General features: G+C 41.4%; 1 protein-coding gene across 1 annotated transcript in view; it reads left to right on the plus strand.

The window, feature by feature from the left end:
* Window positions 1–26,446, plus strand: part of LOC140197315 (contactin-associated protein-like 5) — a 1,626,808-nt gene that overhangs the window by 1,172,417 nt on the left and 427,945 nt on the right. The window contains exon 15 of the mRNA XM_072257270.1: window positions 4,282–4,500. Within this exon, the coding sequence (XP_072113371.1) occupies window positions 4,282–4,500 (219 nt within the window). The remainder of the gene's footprint in view (window positions 1–4,281; window positions 4,501–26,446) is intronic.

The following is a 26,446-nucleotide window of genomic DNA, read 5'->3' on the forward strand; positions in this document are numbered from 1 at the left end:
TTTCCCCTTTCTAACCATCCACGTTAATCTCTCAACCAAATGGCCAAGATAATCCCATTTGCAATCGACCAGTCCTGTCCATTACTCCTTATCTTTCACTTCAACAGAATGAATTTACAGTAATGGGGCCATAGAGTTATACAGTGTGCAAATGGTCTTTTCAGCTCATCTTGTTTGTGCTAATTTTTTAGCCCATCTATAATTCATTGTGTACACTAGAACCAAATCTTTCTGATTTGTATGTTTGCCCTGTGACCACATGCCCCAGGTGCTCGATTTCCTCCCACATTCCAAAGACGTACGGCTTGTGTTCAATTGTGGGCATGCTATTTTGGCACTGGAGGCATGTCCCCAGCACATATTCTGACATTGTTAGCCATTGAAGCAAATGACGTATTTCACTGTATGTTTTGATGTTTCAATATACATGTGACAAATAAGCTAATCTTTAATGTTTTCTAACTTGCCTATTTAATTGGCAAACTTTTTTCCCTTTTCTCCCAGTTTCAATTGAGGTTTTTTGATCTGCACTGTTAGCTCCATTTTTAGTTCCACAGATGCTGCTTAACCAAATATTCAACATTTTCTGTTTTTATTTCATAATTCCAGCATCTGCAGTAGTTTTAATTTTTTGACTTTTCAATCAGAATTAGAATCAGAATCATGTTTACTATTACTGATGTATGTCATGAAATTAGTTATTTTGTGGTAACAGACCAGTGCAAGAATAAAAAGCCTATTATAAGTTACAATAAAAAGTTTAGAAAAATGAATTCTTCATGGAGGTCAATCACCTGTGGAGTGCCTCAGGGATCTGTTCTAGGACACTTACTCTTCGTGATTTTTTTAAATGACCTGGATGAGGAAGTGGAGGGATTGGCTGATGACACAAAAGTTGGAGGTGTTGTGTGTAGTGTGGAGGGCTGTCAGAGGTTACAACGGGACATTGATAGGTTGCAAAACTGGGCTGAGAAGTGGCAGATGGAGTTCAATACAGATAAGTGTGAAGTGGTTCATTTTTGGTAGGTCAAATATGATGGCAGGATATAGTATTAATGGTAAGACTCTTGGCAGTGTGGACGATCAGAGGGATCTTGGGGTCCGAGTCCATAGGACACTCAAAGCAGCTGCGCAGGTTGACTCCGTGGTTAAGAAGGCGTACAGTGTATTGGCCTTCATCAAAAGTGGAATTGAATTTAGAAGCTGAGAGGTAATGTTGCAGCTATATGGGACCCTGGTCGGACCCCACTTGGAATACTGTGCTCAGTTCTGGTCACCTCACTACAGGAAGGATGAGGAAGCCATAGAAAGAGTGGCTTACAAGGACTTACAAGGATGTTGCCTGAGATTTACAAGGATGTTGCCTGGATTGGGGAGCATGTCTTATGAGAATAGGTTGAGTGAACTCGGCCTTTTCTCCTTGGAGCGACGGAGGATGAGAGGTGACCTGATAGAGGTGTATAAGATGATGAGAGACAGCATTGATCGTGTGGATAGACAGAGGCTTTTTCCCAGGGCTGATATGGTTCCCACAGGAGGACACAGGTTTAAGGTGCTATGGAGTAGGTACAGAGGAGATGTCAGGGGTAAGTTTTTTTACGCAGTGTGGTGAGTGTGTGAAATGGGCTGCCGGCGACAGTGGTGGAGGCGAATACGATAGGGTCTTTTAAGAGACTTTTGGATAGGTACATGGAGCTTAGAAAAATAGAGGGCTATGGGTAAGCCTAGTAATTTCTAAGGTAGGGACATATTCAGCACAACTTTGTGGGCTGAAGGGCCTGTATTGTGCTGTAGGTTTTCTATGTTTCTAAGGGGATTAGCGAGTTAATGTTCATGGATTCGTGAATTGTTCAGAAATATGAAGGTGGAAGTAAAGAAACTGTTCCTAATACACTGAGTGTGAGTCCTCAGTCTTCTGCACCTCCTCTCTGATTGTAGTAATGAGAAGAGGGTATGTCTTGGATGGTGAAGGTCTTTCATGATGGATGTTGTCTTCTTTGAAGATGTCATCAATGGCATGAGGCTTGTGCCCACCTTGCTATTTTATTGATTGTCTTTTTAGATGCAGTTCTGTCATTTCAGATGTAGGTCTCCTCTCCCATGGTTGGAGTATTGGGAATGTTTTCTTGCAGCCTTCAGGTTTAACAGGAATTGCAAAGAACAAGGTGTCCAACAGAGATACAAGATTCTCCACAGAGCATTGTGGAAACCATGGCATAAAGTGCCCTTTTACATTTTCCCATAGTCAAAACCATCTAACACCTTCTATTCCTTCTTAGATGTGAGCCCTCTGATAAGGTTAGCATTTATTGGCCACCCTCAGTTCCCCATGTGAAGGTAACAGTGAGTTGCCTTCTTGAACCACTATACTCTGAATGGGTAAAGTTCAAAGTAAATTTATTATCAAAGTATGTATGTATCACCATATACTATCTAGGATTAATTTTCTTGCAGGCATTCACAGTAGAATAAAGAAATACAATAGAATCAATGAAAAATTACACGCAAACACTAGGTGTTCCCACAGAGGGTAGACAATTTCCGACAGGGATTTCTGCTGAGCTATCACACTCCCTTATCCCTCTTGACATGCATATTGTTTTGCTCAGTTCGTTTATTCTTAAGTGCAAAGGTCAGCTAGGTCTCACTAACTTTGTGTTGAAAAATATTATGCATTCTATTCAGTTATCAAATGAAAACCTTATGAATCTCTACGTTTCGTCATGTATGCAATCTTAAATAAATGGTCTTTATCTCCTTTGACTTGATAGTACATTGAACAAAATATCAATTCTGGATGCCAGACACTAGTTCACCTATCTTCCCTTCCAGCCTGCTCATAATTTTCACAGATGGGCACCATGGTGGCATGGCAGTTAGCATGATACTGTTACAGCCTGGGCACTAGAGTTTGGAGTTCAAATCCAATGCTCTCTGTAAAGAGTCTATATGTCCTTCCCATGGAATGCATGAGATTTCTTCGGGTGCTCCAGTTTCCTCACACAGGCCAAAGATGTACCAGTTAGTAAGTTAATTGGTCATTTTAAATTGTCCTGTGATTATTACTACAACTACTACTACTACTATGTCCACTCAGGCCTAGTGGGCCAGTGTCCTGTGATTAGGTTAGGGTTAAATTGTAGTTGTTGGGGGTTGCTGGGGCAGCATGGCTCAAAGGGCCGGAAAGGCCTACTCCATGCTGTATCGCTAAAAAAAATAACGTCCGTGTTTGAGAAGAAGCTGTGTGTGTTTGTTTATCCAACCATGACAATTATCTGAAGCTGAGAGTACTTTTATAGAGCTGACTGTGATAACATTGCATTGGAAAGATAAAAGAGGACTGAAAGTACACAATTTCATAGCACTTAGTACCATCGTATACCGAATGATATTGGATTATGAATCACCAGAGTGAGAGAGAGAGAGAGTTCAGTAAAGCGAGTATAACCCAGTATAACCCAGAATACAAGAGATTCTGTAAGTACTGGAAACCTTTAGCAGCACACTAAAACTGCTGGAGGCGCTCAGCGACTCAGAAAATGTCTAAGCAGGCGAATAAACAGTTAATGTTTCACGCTGAGACCCTGTATCAAAAAGGAAGGGGGCAGAATTCAGAATAAGAAGGTGAAGGAGGTAACATGTTCAAGCTGGCAGTTGATAGAGGGAATGGGGAATGAAGTAAGAAACTGGGAAGTGATATGTGGAAGAGCTAAAGGGCGAAAGAAGAAGGAATCTAGGCTTGTCAACAAAATCCACATCCTAGTAGTCATTGAAAGCTATGATCACAATGATCAAAATGTATTGAGCCCATGTCTCAATTTGAGTTAGAGCCTTCAACTGAAGAAAGAAAATAAACAAAAATATTGCTAAAGACCTTAAGTTCCCTTTATCTAGTGTGATTAATGAATCAAGCCAGCAAAATGGATCAGAAGTTCTTTGTGTGAAGTGGCTTACTCTTTTCCCCTGCTTATTGAAGAGTAGTGCAATAACTCAAGTCAAGTAAGATATTCTCCTGAGAGGTTGTGTATTGATGGGTCCTCAGGTGGCTGCAGAGGTCGATCCAGGATGCACATATTGTGGTGCAGTGTGGGCAAGGGTAAGTGGTGGCCATGGTTAGTAGTTGGGGCTTTGGTTGTTCAGTCTCAGTTGCCACTTGTTGTCTCCATTACAGCAGAGGTTGCTCTCATGTAGGCAGCTTGCTCTTGCTCAGATTTCCTCCAGGTGTATACTCACATGGTCAAACTGATACTGACACCCCTTTGACATGTGCTCTTCTTGCAGCTCCTGTGGAAGTTCTCTTCTCATTTGATGTGGGGAACGGCCCCTTCTTGGTTTTGGTTAAGTCGCCCTCACAGCTCAATGACAACCAGTGGCATTACGTGAAAGCTGAGCGAAACATCAAGGCAGCCTCGCTTCAAGTGGATCACCTGCCACGACAGGCTCGAGAGGCGCCATCTAATGGACACATCCACCTACAGCTCAACAGCCAGCTATTTATAGGTAGGAGCATCTGGTTCAAGAATGGAAAGAGACCAGTTAAAAGATTCTTAGTAAAATAGCTGATTGTCAGTTTCATTTTTATTCTTCTATTTGACTGCTCACATGAATGGTGCCTAAATTGGGAAGATATTTCATCGCAAAATCTACCATTTTAACAGTATGGTAATGGAGAACTTTTGAGTCATAGCATCATGCAATGCGAAAATAGGCCATTTGGCCCATCAGTCCTATGCTAACCACATAATCCTACACTTGATGGCAGGCCTTATTGGGTTGATTTTGAGCTCAATTTCCATCAAGGTTTCTCATTTCATTTGGTGGTTAGGCTTGTCAAACCTTTCAAGTATCCTGCAATATTAACTGAAAAGATCTGGTCTTTTACAAGATGCAGAATTAAGGGGAAGGTTATCTGCAAGGCTTCTTTATACTACATACATAAAACATAGAGAATAGAACAGCACCGTACAAGAATGGGACCTTCAGCCTACAGTGTTGTCCCAAACTAATCAAACTACAAATTAAATGTCTTCCTGAACCAATCACTTCAGATTACACAATGTTCACATGCCTATCTAAGTGCCTCGAGCTGTAATAGAGTCACACTAACTGCTGTGGTACACCCTTCCTCTAACAGAGTGACCAGAATTGAATGTAATGTGCCTGATGCAAACTAACCAGATTTTCATAAAAGTGCAATGTATTCTCCTAACTCTTGAATTCAATGCCTCAACTAATAAAGGTAGGAATGACATAACCACAAGCTCTTAATCCTTTAGCATATGCTACGGAAAGATGGATTTATGGAACGCTACGATATTCATTGCATTGCTTCTTCAGAAAGAAGTCTTGGCTCCTTCCATAATGAGAAGGTGAAGTATAAAGTCGGTCAGCAATATATTCATGATGGATATGATTGAAAGTGACCATTTCACTACAGTAATCTACTTAGGTTGCAGAGAGTGTGAAAAAATGTTACCATGGCTACAAGGGTACATAATAGTTTTGCACTGCTGATCCACACTCCTGCCATTAATATAAAAACAAATACATCATGGAATACTGTTACACACTGCCTCAATTTTTGATGCTTAGACATCATTTTGTGTTTTTTTTTTGATAAAGCATGAATGTTCCAAATAGTCAGCAAGTCAGGCAGTACCTGCGGAGAGCAAAACTGATTGGTAATATTGCGTCAGGACTAGAACAAGCTTGATAAGCAAGTTTAAGCGTGCTGAGGAGGGGAGAGAATGAAGAGAGAACCCAAAAGCAGGATTTTTGTTGTGGTGAAGAAGATAATGTTGGAGGACAAAGAGGGTGATAGGTGAAGAAATTGAAGATGGGTCTTGAGGCAGTGTTAAACATAGAAACATAGAAAATAGGTGCAGGAGTAGGCCATTCGGCCCTTCGAGCCTGCACCGCCATTTATTATGATCATGGCTGATCATCCAACTCAGAACCCCGCCACAGCCTTCCCTCCATACCCCCTGACCCCCGTAGCCACAAGGGCCATATCTAACTCCCTCTTAAATATAGCCAATGAACTGGCCTCAACTGCTTCCTGTGGCAGACAATTAAGTTGTCATTTTTCATTGTGATGTGTCTCAACAAGCAAGAACACCATTTGAACAGATAAAAACAAATACTGCTTTAGAGCTAAGTGACCAAAGTATTGTTATAATGAGGTATTGGTGAAGTTTGTGCAGTTTCAACACAGAACATAGAACGGTACAGAACATGAACGAGCCCTTCAGCTCACAATGTTGTGCCAAACAAACTAAATTCGTAATCAAATGGCCAACTAAACTAATCCCTTCTGCCTACGCTATGCCTATATCCCTCCATTTTTCTCACATGCATGTGCTTATCTTAGTGTCTCCTAAAGGTTGCTGATCTATCTGCCTCTACCACCACCCCCTATATAAAAAATCTGTTCCTCACGTCTCCTTTGAACTTACTCCTTCTCAATTTAAATACATGTCCTCTGGTACCTGTATTTGATATTTCAACCCTGGGAAAAAGGAACTGTCTGACTAGTCTATTTACTGTATGTCTCTCAAAATTTTATAAACCTCTATCAGATTTCCCCTCAGCTTCTGCCACTCAATGGTTCAATGCTTCAATTTAATATCAGTGAATGTATACAGTATACAACCTGAAATTCTTGCTCTTACACTACCCTAGGGAAAACAACCTAAGTTTCTCCAACATGTCATTGTAGCATATGCCTTTTAATCCAGGCGGCGTCCTGGTGAAGATTTATGGTTCATTGGTTCAAGAACTGAACGGCTGAAAGGAGGTAGCGATTCTTGAATATTGTCATATGGCATTTCAGGCTTCAGTAACTCTTGCCTGATGCTTGCTGCAAGAAGGTGGCTTCTACTATGGACCTATTGATCATTATTGATAGTCATTAAAAAGAAAACGTAATCATGAGTTGTAGAATCCTTAAAGGAGTGTCTGAAGGTTGTGGAATCAGCATTGAGGTGAGTCAAGTTATCCCTACTGGTTCAAGAGTGTTAACAGAGTAATGTTAGTTGTAGAGTGAAAAATACTCCTGAACCAAGTGGTGTGGGACCTAAGGCTCCTGTACTCCTTGCCTGATGGTAAGAGGTACAGGAGCCTTATCATTTGATGATGCGGGTATATTTGTGTTTTCATCAGATCATGAGGCAATGGTGGTGTTCCATCTCCAGTTAATACTAATGTACTGCTGAATCAGAATCAGATTTATTATCACTAGCATATGTCATGAAATTTGTTGTTTTGGGGCAGCAGGACTTTGCAATTTATAATAACAAAAACCATAAATTACAATAAGAAGTGTGTATGTATGTATGTATGTATATATGTATACATATATTAACTAAGTAGTGCAAAAGGAGAGGAAATAAATAGTGAGGTCGTGTTCATGGGTTCATTGTCCACGCAGATTTCCGATAGTAGGGTGGAAGACTATTCCTGAAACGTTGAGTGTGTAACTTCAGGTTCCTCTACCTCCTCCTTAACGGTAGCAATGAGAAGAGAGCATGTACTGGATAATGGGGGTCTTTGGCGATGGATGTTGCCTTTTGTGGCATCATCTTTTGAATACAGGACAACATTACAACTCAATATGGGACAGCATATGGTAATTTAATCTGCAGGGAAATGAAACATTCAGTACATTTTAAAAAGCCCTCAACACCAATGAGCCATACAAGGTGTCTATAGCATCACTGTAGTTGTAATAGATTGCCCTACATGATCATCATTTCTGAGTTCCTTGAAACAAAAAAAATAGACAAGATAGATAAGTGAAATGCAAAGGATGTAACAGGTTCTCACCAAGTATTTGATATGATTAGACACAAGAGGCTCAGGACAAAGATAAGGACCCAGGGAATTAAGGAGAGTATGACCCCAATGGAGAGATGGTGATCAACAAGGAGTAGAAGCCAAGCTCAAGGATATAATTACCTGATTGAAAAGATATGGTCAGAGATATACATACATGGTGAAGGTGTTTGGACAAGAATAAAGTTTATTGATGATGCAGAATTTTGACAAAGGAAAAAAATGACAAAGCCTTTCAATGGCCACAGGGTGAAAGTGATAGACTTGGACTGGGGATAGCGGATATGTTTTAATAACAACAATGAGAAAGTGTATACATTTTGCAATGGAAGACGAAATTTTGGCCTTTAGTCTGTGATACATAGATGTGAGCAGAGCAATAGTTCCACAAAGAATGTATCTCTGAAGATATAAATACAAAGGTAATAATAATAATGCCAAAGGTTTACGTTGCAACGGTGAGTGATTTTAAGATTAAGCAAGATATAAAGTAAGAACTGAGAACTCTGTGCACACCGTCGGTTACACAATGAACTTGACCAGAGCTTATTGAACATATGAAGGAGAGTATGCACAATTCCACCATCTCTCAGTTGGGATACTGGAAATGAGGAGCTCGGTATTAATATTTGAACTCAAAAGTACATGTGTGTCATTTTCTGTGAAGGAGAATATCATTGCTTCTCTGTGTGGGTCAGCTGTTTGTTATCTGGAGTTCAAGCCTGGGATTCAAGGTCCCACCAGGGGCTGATACAGCGAACTGGAGCCCAAAGGTTGATCGGAAATCCAAAAGTCAAAGCCAGATGGCTGAGGCTTGGATAGTGGTTGCTGTAGCATGGATAAAATCACCAGAGAGACAGAGTCACTGGTAGATACAAAGCAGCTTCTTTATTGGACACAACAAGGTACAGCAGGCATCATACGGACGGAGACGCTTTCGATAGAAAGGTCTGCTAGCCCAATGTGGGTTTGATATTTATATGCTAAACACAAAGGCAATCGCTACTTAAAAAGTTATAGACAATGCATAGACAATGCCTCCTTTTGAAGCTACATACAAAACATCACACCCTCTGACTTCATCATTTCCTTCTGATGCCAACATGTCTGGGTTGGTATTCACAGCCTTTAGGAATGCAAGTTAAATCCACATACATTTAGAAACATAGAAACATAGAAAATAGGTGCAGGAGTAGGCCATTCAGCCCTTCGAGCCTGCACCGCCATTTATTATGATCATGGCTGATCATCCAACTCAGAACCCCGCCCCAGCCTTCCCTCCATACCCCCTGACCCCCGTAGCCACAAGGGCCATATCTAACTCCCTCTTAAATATAGCCAATGAACTGGCCTCAACTGTTTCCTGTGGCAGAGAATTCCACAGATTCACCACTCTCTGTGTGAAGAAGTTTTTCCTAATCTCGGTCCTAAAAGGCTTCCCCTCTATCCTCAAACTGTGGCCCCTCGTTCTGGACTTCCCCAACATCGGGAATAATCTTCCTGCATCTAGCCTGTCCAATCCCTTTAGGATCTTATACGTTTCAATCAGATCCCCCCTCAATCTTCTAAATTCCAACGAGTACAAGCCCAGTTCATCCAGTCTTTCTTCATATGAAAGTCCTGCCATCCCAGGAATCAATCTGGTGAACCTTCCTTGTACTCCCTCTATGGCAAGAATGTCTTTCCTCAGATTAGGGGACCAAAACTGCACACAATACTCCAGGTGTGGTCTCACCAAGGCCTTGTACAACTGCAGTAGTACCTCCCTGCTCCTGTACTTGAATCCTCTCGCTATAAATGCCAGCATACCATTCGCCTTTTTCACCGCCTGCTGTACCTGCATGCCCACTTTCAATGACTGGTGTATAATGACACCCAGGTCTCGTTGCACCTCCCCTTTTCCTAATCGGCCACCATTCAGATAATAATCTGTTTTCCTATTTTTGCCACCAAAGCGGACAACTTCACATTTATCCACATTAAATTGCATCTGCCATGAATTTGCCCACTCACCCAACCTATCCAAGTCACCCTGCATCCTCTTAGCATCCTCCTCACAGCTAACACTGCCACCCAGCTTCGTGTCATCCGCAAACTTGGAGATGCTGCATTTAATTCCCTCATCCAAGTCATTAATATATATTGTAAACAACTGGGGTCCCAGCACTGAGCCTTGCGGTACCCCACTAGTCACCGCCTGCCATTTTGAAAAGGTCCCGTTTATTCCCACTCTTTGCTTCCTGTCTGCTAACCAATTCTCCACCCACACCAATACCTTACCCCCAATACCGTGTGCTTTAAGTTTGCACACTAATCTCCTGTGTGGGACCTTGTCAAAAGTCTTTTGAAAATCCAAATATACCACATCCACTGGTTCTCCCCTATCCACTCTACTAGTTACATCCTCAAAAAATTCTATGAGATTCGTCAGACATGATTTTCCTTTCACAAATCCATGCTGACTTTGTCCGATCATTTCACCGCTTTCCAAATGTGCTGTTATCACATCCTTGATAACTGACTCCAGCAGTTTCCCCACCACCGACGTTAGGCTAACCGGTCTATAATTCCCCGGTTTCTCTCTCCCTCCTTTTTTTAAAAAGTGGAGTTACATTAGCCACCCTCCAATCCTCAGGAACTAGTCCAGAATCTAACAAGTTTTGAAAAATTATCACTAATGCATCCACTATTTCTTGGGCTACTTCCTTAAGCACTCTAGGATGCAGACCATCTGGCCCTGGGGATTTATCTGCCTTCAATCCCTTCAATTTACCTAACACCACTTCCCTACTAACATGTATTTCGCTCAGTTCCTCCATCTCACTGGACCCTCTGTCCCCTACTATTTCTGGAAGATTATTTATGTCCTCCTTAGTGAAGACAGAACCAAAGTAATTATTCAATTGGTCTGCCATGTCCTTGCTCCCCATAATCAATTCACCTGTTATTGTCTGCAGGGGACCTACATTTGTCTTTACCAGTCTTTTCCTTTTTACATATCTATAAAAGCTTTTACAGTCCGTTTTTATGTTCCCTGCCAGTTTCCTCTCATAATCTTTTTTCCCCTTCCTAATTAAGCCCTTTGTCCTTCTCTGCTGAACTCTGAATTTCTCCCAGTCCTCAGGTGAGCCACTTTCTCTGGCTAATTTGTATGCTTCTTCTTTGGAATTGATACTATCCCTAATTTCTCTTGTCAGCCACGGGTGCACTACCTTCCTTGATTTATTCTTTTGCCAAACTGGGATGAACAATTGTTGTAGTTCGTCCATGCAACCTTTAAATGCTTGCCATTGCATATCCACCGTCAATCCTTTAAGTGTCATTTGCCAGTCTATCTTAGCTAATTCACATCTCGTACCTTCAAAGTTACCCCTCTTTAAGTTCAGAACCTTTGTTTCTGAATTAACTATGTCACTCTCCATCTTAATGAAGAATTCCACCATATTATGGTCACTCTTACCCAAAGGGCCTCTCACGACAAGATTGCTAATTAACCCTTCCTCATTGCTCAAAACCCAGTCCAGAATAGCCTGCTCTCTAGTTGGTTCCTCGACATGTTGGTTCAAAAAACCATCCCGCATACATTCCAAGAAATCCTCTTCCTCAGCACCTTTACCAATTTGGTTCACCCTATCTACATGTAGATTGAAGTCACCCATTATAACTGCTGTTCCTTTATTGCATACATTTCTAATTTCCTGTTTAATACCATCTCTGACCTCACTACTACTGTTAGGTGGCCTGTACACAACTCCCACCAGCGTCTTCTGCCCCTTAGTGTTACGCAGCTCCACCCATATCGATTCCACATCTTCCCGGCTTATGTCCTTCCTTTCTATTGCGTTAATCTCTTCTTTAACCAGCATTTATTGGCATTTTACGTGCTAACATAGAAGACAATTAATATTTATAAAGTATAGATAATAATGTCTTCGAAACTACAGCATCTGGGCAAACTGCGGCGCCAGGAGCATCTGGTATTCACACCTTTTTTGGAAGCGCATTGTTGTGGACTCAATCCACAGTACTTTGTCAAATAGAAGTCTGGTGGCCAAAGTCATTTAAGTGTAAATGAATCATCTACCCAAAAAAACTGACTCTACAGTCTCTCCTCTTGGCCCCTCCTGGACAAAAATTAAATTTGTATCAGGAAAGGCCAACCTAGGAGGATCTGCTCAAATAGAGCCGCAAAAATGCCCTGTCTCAAAATTCCCCCCCAATTTTATGTACCTCAATATCTATCCAACATTACCTAATCGCTACCTACCAAATGTTAAACAGAGGCTGATCCAAGTCTTTAGGAATGTGGCTCCTTTTGTGTGCCTGTCGGCTCTTTCCCTGCAGGCTGACTGCATCTTAATCACGTTCCTTTGTCTTCAGCCCTTTATCCTCTGGTCGCTGAAACTCTCCTTCCAGGAGCACCCACAGGCTCTCTCATCGATGTACAGGAAGGGGTTGGGGTGCCCTCTATGAAAAAGTTCTGCAAGGCTCTCTCCCCGGTGCAACCCCTTCTAAACTGTCCAGTTGATCACTGGCCCAACTGCTGAAAAGGGCCCAGCTGCTCAGACTGGGGGTGACTGCTTCCAGATGCCGTGTGCAGTCTGAAATGCCATCGAAGTAGTGGAACTTACCGTCTCTGCTTTAACTCAAAACTCCCTCCCCATCTATTTCCCAATAAATTTCTATACTATGCTACAAAATTAATCATCTACCTTCAGCAACCAGCCTTTTTTACAGAGTACCATCGTCATCACACTTTAGCAGTCTATTCATGGTTTTCCAACATGCTCTCAGTGTCTTCTGCCGCGCCCTCGGCGTTTTCTCTGGGTGTTTTCATCAGCTGTGGTCAGGTCTGGCATGGCCGGCTGGTGTTCCTCTCTTAGGTTCTCTGTAATTACATGGTTACTGGGTACACCTGGTTCCCCACTCTGTCTGTGGAAGCAACAAGAGGGTGAGTTGTATGCTTTAACCTGAGTCCAGTGTTTCCACTGGCTGCCTCGCCGAGTCCGTACACAGACACACGTATCATTCGTTAAGAGTACCGTCTGTGGTCCTATCCAGCTGGGGACAAACCCCGGCCTTTTCGGCAGCACCCTCACCATAACTTGGTTGCTAGGCTGTGGAAGGACTATCTCCTTTCCCTCTGGGTCTTTCTGATCAGCGATCGCTGCTGTTGTTTTGCTCAGTACTGTAAGTTGGTTAACAAGGTCTTTCACATATTGGGTCATTCTATCCCTATAAGCCCCAGGCTCCCTGCAACCCATAATTACCCCATAAGGGAGTCGCATTGCTCGCCCCATCAATAATTCGTAGGGGCTGAGACCCAACGTGCGGTTCAGGGCTGCGTGCAATCTCATCAGGATTCCTGGTAAAACATCAACCCATGTCTTTCCTGTCTCAGCTGTAGCTTTGGCTAATGCATTCTTGATTGTTCCATTCATCCTTTCTACCATTCCTGAACTCTGGGGATGGTAGGGTATGTGGAACTGTTGTCAAATCCTTAGCAGTTGGCACATTTCCTTCATCACTTTCCCCGTGAAATGTGCTCCCTGATCTGAATCCACCTGAACTGCAGTCCCTTGTTGGGAAAGCCTCCACCCACCGGGTGAAGTGATCCATAATTACTAGACAGTAGCTTTTCCCCCTGCTTTTTGGCAGGGGCCCTGTGAAGTCTAACTGGATTTTTTCCCAGGGACCCCTCGGCCCAGGCTGATTTGCCAGCTGTAGCTTTCTGCCCTTCCCATGGATATACTGGGCACAAATGATACAACGGCAGCAGAATTTCTCAACATCCCCACCCATCCCTGGCCACCACCAGTCCTGCTGGAGGGTTGTGATCATGCTCTGCCCTCCCTGATGCATCACCCCATGATATAACTTTAGTAGTGTCTGTCTAATACAGGGTGGGGCCACCGCGACTCTTTCCTCCCCATGTGTCCAGCACCCATCTGGTCCCTCCTTTGCTCCTTTTCTCCTCCATTTTCGCTTCTCTTCTGCCTCTACCTCTTCATATAATTTTACTAAGCTGGCTTCTGTTGATTCCTGCTGCATACTTGCAATTTCAATTGCCTCTTGAATCCCTGCTTCCTTATTCGCAGTAATTCCTGCCCTCAGAGGAACTGAGAAAACCTTATGTTCTGGAGTGGCCACAGTCTCTCTGAGTATCCCCTGGTGTTTTTGTTCCTTCGCTATACCCTGAACAGTGGTCAGTGTGGCAGTTTGTATAGGGTCTTGCTTGGGGGGTTTATACAGACTCTCCTCTATTTTAACTGGTTTATCTTTACTCAACTACAATCTTGCTTGTGTGTAGCCCACACTGCTGGGAACTGCTGACAAGGTAACTCATAGACCCCATCTGGGCTGCAGTCTCTGGTGATCGGGGCAGCTGCGCCTATGCTAGGCAGGTTGTGTATTCTGTTGGTTGTATGCGTTCGCTGCCACTGACTCGTCCATATTATTTCTCCCTTTCCCTAATCTATAACAGCTCCTGCTTCCCATAGGATGTCTATTCCAAGGATCGTGCCCTCAATATTTGGACATACCCAAAAATACACTGGAAGCTGCACTCCCCCAATTTCTAGTATTTGCTTCTTGCTTCTTTCTGCTTTTACTGCTTTCCCTCCTACACCCCTGATATAACTGGCCTGTTCGGTTGTTGGTAAGGGTAAGTCTGTTATCGATACTGATGCCCCTGTGATAACTAACATATTGCATTGCCGTCCCCCTAACAATGCCATTATGTACATCCACGGGACACCAGCGCTGGCAGTGGAGCCCACTGCTACATCTTTTTCTGCCCTAAGGGGCGCCGTTACTAACTCTTTGATCTGATCGACAGACTGGTTGCTGATGGGGTGAGTGACTGGGTGTCTGCTGTGACCTTTGCCTGGGTTTTCCCCCTCCCTTATGGACACTGTCTCGAGCCATGTCCCGATAGCCACAGCTGTAGCATATCAACTCCTTCACTGTCGTATACCTGGTCCAGCAGTTCTTTGCTAGGTGCCCTGGCTGCTGGCAAGCAAAACAAACTCTCCGGGACATCACAGCAGCTGCATCCACTATACCCACTTTACGACTTCTCTTGCCTTTTCTTTGGTCTATCTCACTGTCCCACAAAATTATCACAGAGTAGTTGGACCCCACCGTTATGCCTAAATCTAAAACTTCCTGGTGGGCTGAGCTCAGGCCTTCCTTCAGCATTCTTATGAAGACTGGGTCGTCCCTCCCTGGGTTATCCAACCTGGAATACTCCTCGTACACTCGGTATTTACGTTCCACATAATCCATGGCTGTCTTGTCAGTTCTCTGGGTCACTGCCATTATCATTCCCCAGCTACTTTCAGTTCCCCTCAGGCGCTGCCTCACTTCCCCTTTAAAAGAGCGATATCTTTCTTCATTACTGGCACTCCCGGTAGTTGCCCATGTACCATCCCACACCCCCTGGGCCATACTCTCCCACATATTCCTTGGGCACTTCACTTTCACTAACACATGTATATCTTTAGGGTGCATCTGGTGAATTTCAACCATTTGCTCCAGCTTGCGCCAGAATTCTGAATTCCCACAGGAGACTTTAAGTGTGGGCAACTCAAACAAGATGCTCTGTTTCTCGTCGGGGGTGAAGGGCTTATGAATAGTTGTAATCAATGTCAACTGCTGGCTTGGATCATCAGGGTTCTCAACCTGACATTGCCTGACCTCAATAGGTGCCATTCTGGAAGATCAATCTGGGTAAAACCTCTCCCTGAGATATCTCCACACTAATTCCCACCCTGTGCAGAACATAAAAGATGGATAGCAGTTAAACAGTACGTAGTTAAAACCACAGAGTATGTACCCCACAATCTGCCACTTTTGGGTACCTGAACTCATGATGTCTGCTCTATTCCTTTGCATCACACTTGCAAACACATACACTAAAATGCAGCTCCCTAAACGAGTATACACGCTCCTACTCTGGCGTCTCGAACCATACCATTGATTACCACCTTTCACAACTGGTGGTCCAAATTAACATGCAAAGATTCCTCACTTACATAAACACTCATACACACGCACACACTACTTTTATATCCACCAGTTCAGCTCTCCATGTTCGTGATACCTCGTGTCCCATGCACCACTCTAACAGTGGTGACTGGAGACCTGTATGTGTATGTGAGTGGGTGGGAGGAAGTGAGGAAAGAGGCTTGTTTTGTTGTTGTTTTATTGCCTGTTGTGTTCCCTCTTGTTCTTCTGAGCATGTTGGACATGTTTTGTTGGCACCAGTATGTGAGGTGACACAGGCTGCCCCCGGCACATTCCTAGGTGTGTTGGTTGTTAATGCAAACAGTGCATTTCACTGTATGTTTCAAAGTACATGTGATAACTAAATCTGAATCTGAAATAAGTACTGTTAAATATTCAGCAAGTCAGGCAGTGGCTGTGGAGAGTGAAACAGAACTCCCTTTTCAGATCCAGGATCCTTCATCCAATGACCTCATGCTACTGGCAAAATCTATTGGAAGAACTCAGCAGGTTGAGCAGCCTCTGTGGGAGGAGAGGAATTACTGGCATTTCAGTTGCATCAATCCTGATGTAGAATTTCTACCTGAAATGTCAACATTCCTCCCACAAATGCTGCTCAACCTGCTGAGTTCCTCCAATAGATTGTTCGTTGTCCCAGATTCCCTTATTTGCATTCTCTTCTGTCTCCCAAGCCTTTATGTTGTTGTTGGGAAATAATTGACCTCAAACCACATCAGAAGATATTAAACCAGATAACCAAAAAACCAAAAGAGGTAGGGCTTTCAGAAGTGCCTTGAAAGGAAGAACGTATCTGTGTGTGCATGTGTGTGTGTGTGTGTGTGTGTGTGTGTGAGAGAGAGAGTGGTCATGATGCAGAGAGGATTAGGGAGGGAATTATAGAGCTAAGAACCTTGGCAGCTGGACACATAGTTGTCAAAGATAGAAGGATTAAATATAGGGATAATCTTGTCAGAGAGATCTTGGAGGATTATAGAGATTTGTGGGCAGGACAAAGACTACAGACAGGATTCAAAAGCAAGGAGCAGAATTTTAAAGTAGAGGTGTTGCCAGTGTAGAATAGTGTTCAGAAGAGTGATAGGTGAACAGAACTAAAACACAAGCAGCAGAGCCAACCTGACTGACCTCAAGTTTCCAGAGAAAGGCCATCCATGAAAATCAATTAATCAGAATCAGTTTTAATATCCCTGACATATATCATGAAATTTGTTGTTTTGTGGCAGCAGTAGAGTGCAATACATAAAAACTAAACTATAAATTACAATAAGAAATAGATACACAAAAAAAACCGAAATAAGTACTGCAAATAGAGAGCAAGAATAGTGAGGTAGTGTCCATGAGTTGGTAATTGCCCATTCAGGTCTGATAATGGGGTGGGAGAAGCTATTCCTAAAACTTCGAGTGTTTTTCTTCAGGCTCCTGCACTGCTCCTCACCCGGATGGCAGGAATGAGGTTCAGGGTGACGGAGGCCCTTAATGCTGCTGCCAGGGGTATGTTCAGGGGTATGTCCATGTCCGGTAGCTATGGAAAAAGTACACTGGCATCCACAGTAACACAGAGATGTTTCAGGGTCATTAGGATCACAGGGGATGGGAATATGTTAGTTTAATTTGTGTTTGTCATGATTTGTCTGATATTTTTTGTAATGCGATTGTACAATAGTATTATAGTGGTGTGAATTTATAATTGAAATTTTCAGAGAAAAAGGAGTTAAGACATTACACTAGCATTGTGCAGGACTTTGGTGAGGCTGCACTTTGACCACTCACCCACCCCAGACAGTCTCTCTTATACCCTCTCCCATCAGGCAAAAGTCTGACAGCTTCTATCCCACTGTGATCAGACTCTTGAATAGACCTCTTGTACAAGAGGACAGTTTCCTGGCCTCTCATTCTCCCTCATTAAGAATCTTGCACTTTTATCGTTTACTACACTGCATAGTTTAGCTTTTACACTTTATTCAGCATTGTTATTGTTTTACCTTATTCTACGTCAATGCACTGTGTAATAATTTGATTTTAATGAATGATACTCTATCTTGGCACATGTGACACTAATAAACCAATAACAAATATCTGCAATTTAACAGAATTTTACATACCTTTCAGCAACTTTGTAGAACCCTGGAAGTATTGTCAGCCCTGGAGCAGGGCAGAACTTCAGACAGATCTTGTTCAGACTTGCCTACACTGTTACATTCTTCTGTTTCTCTTTGTATTTTATAGAATGAATTGTCAATTACATACCAGCCTTCCTTGGCCCGGAACAGAGGGTTCAAAGCGAAGTGTATCTGGGCTGTCATTTCATTACTTTAGTGTTTTACCTTGGGTCCAATGGCGGGCAATTACATGTGGTGGGCTTTGACTGCAGAGATGCAAAATGTTTTAAGTTTTAATATAAATTTATTATTAAAGTATATTTTTTATTCTCTCTCCTTAAGGGTGGTGTTTATGTGTACTTTCCCCACAATTTTGGGGGATAGAATAAATTACTTTATATACTGTAAGTCACCATATACTACCCTGAGGTTCATTTTTTGAGGGCATTCACAATAAATACAAAAATCAATAAAATCTATGAAAAACCATGCACATCAAAGATGGACAAACAACCAACATTCAAAAGACAGCACAATGTGCAAATAAAAAAATCAAAACAATAATAATAAATAAATAAGCAATAAATTTCAAAAACATGAATTGTAGAGTCCTTAAAAGTGAGTCCATATGTTGTGGAATCAGTTGAGTGTTGGGATGAGTGATGCTATCTCCTCTGGTTCAAGAGGCTGATGGGTTAATGGTTGTTCCTGAACCCAGTGGTGTGGGACTCCTGCATCTCTTTCCTGAAGTAGCATGGATTGGCCATGAATGCACTGAAAACCAAGGCTTTTAGATCTCATACACAAGATAGCTGACCCATTGACTTCTGCATATCTAAATTTATCACTCCTTCCTGATGTTTGCTAGCATGACAAATATTTGGCACTGTGCAACATAATCCCTTCTCTCCTGGGGAAGAAAACTTAACTTCCTTGTAGAAAACTCTGACTTAACTTACATAGGCAAATTATATTCAAAAGCAGCATGTGTTGAGGTGAGCTGACTTGTCAGCAATGCTTGGAGTTAAGAAGGATAGTTCATGATCAATCTAAAATAGATTGAAGCTAATGCATGGACTGGAGGGATCACTTTGGCAGACTGTTCAGCAATTCCCTTGAAATATGAATAATTTTACAAGGAACAAAACTGAAATGGCAGATATCCAGATCTAATTATTTTAACAACTGCATTTGCATTTTGAGATAATTGCATTCCCTTATGGGTGCATGGGCCACAATCCACTGTTGAACAACAGAGACTTGACCTTTAGGCATTGTTTAATATTTTGGTTTGAAGCCTTGTGTAAACGATAATAATTGTCTATGCAGATAAATTACCTGGCGAGCAATATGCCATAATGCTCTTTGGCAAAGTTTTGAGCTCTTAACAGATGCAGAAGGCAGATTTGAATCTTCTGTTCTGCATATAGAATACACAAGGACAATGATTAACCTGAAAAAAATTTGATGAATGCAATTTTGAAGTTATTACAAGCCTTGATAATTGTAAACATGTTACACATTTTTTCCAGAATTAGCAACATCAGATTTCATATTTTATCCATGTTTCTCCATTCCTTGAGGACAAATTTCTTTGATAATTGAATTGTTTTGTCACCACCCGCAGTATTTCACTGCAGTATTAGTTTATATATTTTTTACTTGCTGAAAGCTGTTATATGTGCACACATTTACATTTGTTTTGCTGTTGCTGGAAATGGGTCTCCTTTGGCTCAAAACCCTTTATGTTAGCAGTTTTAGCATTTTAACACACTGCTGCCTGTGTCAACATGAAGTGGCTCTGGATGCTTATTGCTGCGGTGGAAAATGAAGCTGGTCATTCATTTGATACACACTAAATGCAGATTAAAACCCTGGGGAGGTATCACAATACCACTTAGATTACACGCCAACAGCTGCACAGCTAGAGTCCAAAGTTAAATTCAAAGGGATTGCAAATTGGCAACACGGTAGCATAGTGGTTTGCGCAATGTTATTACAGCTTGGGGCATTAGAGTTTGGATTTCAATTCTGATGCCATCTGTAAGGAGTTTATGTTTTCCCTGTGACTGCACAGGTCTCCTGCCACGTTCCAAAGATGTACAAGTTAGGGTTAGTAAATTGTGGGCATACTATATTGGCTCCTGAAGTGTAGCAACACTTGTGGGCTGCCTCCAGCACAATCCTTGGGCTTGAGTCATTCCACTGTATATTTTTATTTACGTGACAAATAAAGCTAAGGTGTTATCTTTTTTTGGGAAGTGAAAATAAGCTAGAGATAACCAAAAATGATGTCCACAATTTTGTTTGAATTTGTTCCATTTTCATCTATCTGAGAGCATCATGAGCATTTCTGGTTAACATCTTACCTGAAAGATGACATCCTTCTCTAATACACGCTCATTCTGGTCCCAATTATCTGCTCAAATCATTAGAGATTCCTATGGCTAATCCAATGAAAAAGCTGTCATGAAAGAGCTGACAATTGCAGTCCCTTAACATGAAGACATAATCCACTGCAGACAGTTCAGTTCTCAGAGGGAAGAGTGTGAACTGAGGCAATGAACATAATTCTGGAAGTTGTGCTTGGGCTCATGGTTGTTCTGTGTGCCCTATGTTCAAGATTTAAGAGTTCAGCAGTGGTGTATTTGTGGAACTTAAGTTGACTGAAATTCCTACTTGAAACTTGGAAATACCGTATAAGAATTTAAAAGTGGCACCATTATCTGGAGCCAGACAAGCTAGTGCATCTCTCTGCACTGCCATTTTGCACACTAAATACAATGGTGTGTTGCAGTCAGTTTTACTTCAGTGGCAACCCTATCTGCATTACCTCTAGGTTGAAGGCTTACCTGCTGTCCCCTGTGTCCTCTGGCGCCCACCATCTGGAGCATAACATCTTCTTACATCCAGCACCAGGCAGGAGAAACAGAAATCTGAAGTCTCAAATGACTAGGTTCCCGTCAACAACTTGGTTCTTGGACTGACCTGCACAACCCTAATCATTACGTCAGTATGGCAACACTATAGTTGCATTGAACAATTTGCATGACAATGGATTTTGTTTGTTCCAATAGTTCTAGTACTTTCTTGTATAATTTATAAACACAAGATAATCTGAAGCTGCTGGAGATCTAGATTAACTCACAGAAAAATGAGGAGGAACTCAGCAGATCAGGCAACATCAATCGAAAGGAATAAAAGACTCTTCATTAGGACTGGAAAAGAAGGAGGAAAGCAAGCAATTATGTTAATTTGTTTTTTTCTTGTGAATGTTGTGCTTCTGCTGCTGTTATCTCAGCCTGTGAAGCTGGTAGCAAATTAGTTTGTACATGTACTTGTGCACGCGACAATAAACTCGATTTTGACTTTGGTCCTGAGCCCATCTCCTTATGAGACCTGCTTCCCTGTCTAAAACCATCATGATCCTACATTTCATACACAATGGGAGGAAGAGTTTCATTTTTCACCACAAGTTGCAATATTCAGTCCATCTCTCTCTTTTCATTTGTATGACAATATTTGCTGCCTTTCCATACATTGACACAAATAAATATAACAAATTATTTCCATAAGATTGCCACATTAACCGTTACAGTTTTATTAAGTTGATCATGTCTGCTCATTATTTCTGATGCTGCTGTGGTCAAAGGCGTGAAGAAAATTTGATAATGCAGCTATCACTTAGTGGATTCCTCACAAAACTAATTTCTATGTTAATTGAATCAGAGCTTTCTGGGTATAATATGACTTGAAAGTGCAGTTAAACCTGTAATAAACCATGAACTGTGTGAACGCTATATGTTTTCATTACAGTATTAATGCTACTCATTTGCTGTTCATTCAACAAACCTGTGGTACTAGTTCCCTGGGCACTAAATGTTCATTAATTAATTGATTACAGGTGATTCTCAGCAGAGTTGGGTTCAACAAATGGGAGTCAGACATTTTTATACTGACTACCTTAAACTTATCAGGACTTTGATATAAGATCACATTAGTGAGCTTACATGTTCTGGAGGATTGTTCAAATGGTCTGGAGTGCAATTTCAGACAAATATCCAACAGTTCTAATGTTAGCTTAACAGACGAAGCCCTCATAAGAAATGCAAATTTGTTTGAAGAAAACTCAACAGTGACTACACTGCTGTGTAAGATTTATCTTCTTGAAAGTGGATGCTGGAAATAAAAGAGCCAAGAAATTCATATAACTGAGCTGCAAATTTAACAACTTTGCAGGCTTAAATGGGACTTTTAAATAACAGCTTGGATTCTAGGTCAAATCTGATAAACTATAGCAGTAAATCTGTTTGTTTTTCACTCATATTTGCTAAAAAATGTTTTTTTTTTGCCAGTTTTGAAGACATTATAAAACAATGTTGTAATTTATTCACAGTTTGGAAATTGGCTGGGCAGGAAGAGGCAGAGATTAGGGATAACATCCTAGCACTTAAAGCAGGCAGAAGGCTACTGTTAATATCCTGCAATTGGGTCTGAAGTATAATAACTTTTTTTAATTGATTTAGATGATGGGATAGAAAGCTACACACCCAGATTTGTTGGTAACACAATGATAGGCAGTGAACTGTGAAGCATTAGATTACGAAGATATATTAATATGTTAAAATAAATGGGCCAGTCCATGGCCAATTAATTTCAATGTTGTCCAATATGACATCACCCACTGTGAAGAGATAAAGGGTAGAACTTCTGAAATGATGAAAAGCTGCAATCACAGCCAATCAAAATTGAAAAAGACTATGTACAAGGATCATTAAGATATCATTGAAAGACTGAAAATGATTAAAGCTATTAATTAAATATACAATATATTTTTTATTTCTTTATGACATAGAACAAAACCATTTCCTCCCATGGAGTCTATGCTGACGCATTGAACAATCACATTCCTCCACTTATTTTCCCTGTGATCTATTCTCTGAACATTCCCATCAACAATGGCCCAGTAGCATAATGGTTAGCTCAATGCTTTACAGCTCCAACTGTATGATCACGGTTCAATTTCCGCTGTTCTCTGTAAGGAGTTTGTAACATTCTCCTCATGACCATGCGGGATTCCTCCAAGTGCTCCAGTTTCCTCCCACATTCCAAAAAGCATACAGGTTAGGGATAGTAAGTTGTCGGAAGCATGTCGACACATGTAAGCTGCTCCCGTGGATCCTCAGACTAATTGGTTGTTGATACAAGTAATGCATCCCTCTGCCTGTATCAATGCACATGTGACAAATAAAGCTGTCTTTAAAAACTCTCCCTTCTAATGCTACCACTTCACCAGGAACAAATATGAGTTGTCATTTCACCAACCTTTGAGATGTGGTACCAAGCCAGGGGAAATCCATGCAATCAGAAAATCATAGCATGGAAACTCCACACAGCAAGTGCCCAAGATCAGAATTGAATCTGTGCCATGGGAGCTGTAGCAGAAGGTCCAAATCTAGCTACTTTCAGAAGAATTCAATAAGGTGGAAGTTATTTTCAAGCTGTTCTAAGCCTTAGATTAAATGCAGATTTAATAGAATAATTGCTGATCTATAAAGATTAAATCACCATTTGGGTATGTGCAGAGACCTTTGTATTCTCTGGAAGCTGGAAGAACTAGTTGAATCTAAGCTTTCAAGATACTGGGCTGAACTGACTAGGATCCAGTCTGCTGCCCAGACACTACATAAAGCCGCACCCATATGGACCAGAAGTCTATGGTCAAGAAAATTGAAGATCCACCTCTGGGAGGAGTTGGCCTCCTTTGGCTAAGGTGTAGGGGGACCTCAGTGTCAAGAAGAGTCAGGTGACACATTACAAAGGACACTCCCTCAGAACACCATGACATTTTAAATCAGCAGTCAAGGCTTGTATCCTATCAAGCCTGAAATACTTTCACACAATTTTCAGATATATTTGATTCTGAACTTCCTGTAACTAATGTAAAAAGAAAATCCAAATACAAGATTGACTAAAAACCTGTTGAGACACTGATTAAAAACCTAAAAATTAATAAAAGAATTTTTCCTATATCTTCCATATCCTGAGGCCGGAAATTCCCATTCAAAATAATCAAATAATTATGGATTTCAATACTTCCAGATTCACAAGGAGGAATTCCTCCAGTAATGAAGTGGAGTGTTACATATGTAAGTGGAGGATGTATCAGCCCATGAGTAGCAGAACATTGATAGCCACTGCAGGTCACAGAAGCCTGTTTCCACCCACTAGGAGGAACTAATAGGGTTACATTTCTCTGAAAATCCAGGAATTTTTGAGTTCAGTTATCTGGAGAGAGACTTGAACCTAACATTTTCTAACTGAAAAGCAAGAGGAGGCACTATCAATAATTTTCTAACTTCCAATTGCCACACAACCAGCCCAAATGGCAGTCAGTATAGCTCTGGATCTGACCAAATTGTCTTCCAATAAATTATCCTGCCTCTGACCTGAGTTGAAAAGTTCCTGGATGGTGACTCAGTGTAATGCAACCCTATTAATTACTCTTAATAGAACATAGAGCATTTTACACAGAACATAGAACAGTACAGGCCCTTTGGCCCTCCATATTGTGTCGACCTTTTAGATCAATCTAACTCTTTCCTCCTGCGTAGCCCTCCACTTTTCTTTCACCTATGTGCCTAAGATCTTAAAGTTCCAAGTAAATTTGTTATTAAAGTGTGTATACCAGATACAACCTTGAGATTCATCTTCTTGCAGGCAGCCACGAAACAAAAAATCTCACACAACCAAGACTGACAAATATCTAATGTGTGAAAAAAGAACAAATTGAGCAAACAATAAATTGAATAAATAATACACAGAACATGAACCACATAATTTCCAAAAGTGAGTCCGTGGTCACAGAGCTCATTCAGCATTGAGGCAAGTGAAGCTGGTCCGAGAGCCCAGTGGTTGCAGGCCACAGATTAGATTAGATTAGATTATGACGACACTCAGTCCTCATTTATTGTCATTTAGAATGCATGCATGCATTAAGAAATGATACAATGTTCCTCCAGAATAATATCACAAAAAAAACAGGACAAACCAAAGACTAACACTGACAGAATCACATAATTATAACATATAGTTACAGCAGTGCAAAACAATACCATAATTTGATAAAGAGCAGACCATGGGAATGGTAAAAAAAGTCACAAAGTTCCGATCGACTCCCGATAGTCCCCGATAGCAGGCAGCAGAAGGGAGAAACTCTCTCTACCATAAACCCCCAGGCACCGACAACTGTTGATGCATTGAAAGCACCCGACCACAGCCGACCCTGAGTCCGTCCGAAAACTTTGAGCCTCCGACCAGCCCTTCGTAGAATTTATTCAGCGCTGAGGTGAGTGAAGCCGGTCTGGGAGCCCAATGGTTACTGGAGTTTAAAAGTCTCTTAAATGTCCCTAATGTACTTGCCTCCACCATGCACCCACCACTTTCTATGTAAAGAATTTACCTCTGATATCCCAGCTTTATTTTCTTCGAATCAATTTAAAATTATGCCCCTTGTATTAATGGGTGGAAACATGCGAATATGACCAGCAAGATCTAATAGTGTTCTGCTACACCCAGGCCAACACATTCTTTTTTATGTATATCACCCCACTTCATTACTCGACCACACAAATGTCTCCTGTGGTTGCATATGAAAGACGGTAATTGGATAAGCAATCTAAAGCTACTTATGGAACCACACCTTATGAAGGTAACTCCTTCCTCACTGACAGAGAGACAGTATTGGAGCAAAACTTAACAAAAATATATTGAAGGCTTCACCACCAGGGACATTTTTACATCTACTGTTATAGGCTGCTGAATTTCTGATGAAGTACTTGTCTCAGTTACATTTCAAATGACAGACTAAGACACAGGATGAGCTTGCAGCAATACTGACAAGGTTGAGTGCAATTTTCGTCATCTCAGTGATTAGTCAAGTGGCAAGTGTGTCATCCATTGGTAAACAAAACAAACAAGTTTACACAATTCTGCATGGAAAAGGAGGACCACACACAGTGGGAATGTTGAGAGGGAAAAGGACAAGGGCAGATGAAACAGCAAAGGAAATGGGGAAAAAATGACAAGTAAAAAAATTAGAAGACTAGAACGGGGAAATATTGGATGTAGGAGAAAAAATATGCTAAAGGGTTGTTTGAATATGCTCTCCCTTCCACCATTTAATTCAGTCACAGATGCTTGAACTTAGCCTCACCTCCCATTTGCTTCATCAAGATACCTCAGATAGTCAGAATCAGAATCAGGGTTAATATCATTGGCATATGTCGTGAAATTTGTTGTTTTGCAGCAGCAGTACATTTGCAATACTAATAGAAAACTATAATTTACATAAAAAGTATATATATTGGAAATTGAGCTACTTCGTTAGACTCAGAGATTTTTTCTTTCTGGTGCTACGGAGGGGCTGAATTATTCAGTGATGGTGCTGAGGGATGTACTGTATGGTAACATGTATTCACAAGGCCAGG

The sequence above is a fragment of the Mobula birostris genome, chromosome 5, assembly GCF_030028105.1.
Source record: "Mobula birostris isolate sMobBir1 chromosome 5, sMobBir1.hap1, whole genome shotgun sequence".
Lineage (NCBI taxonomy): Eukaryota > Metazoa > Chordata > Chondrichthyes > Myliobatiformes > Myliobatidae > Mobula > Mobula birostris.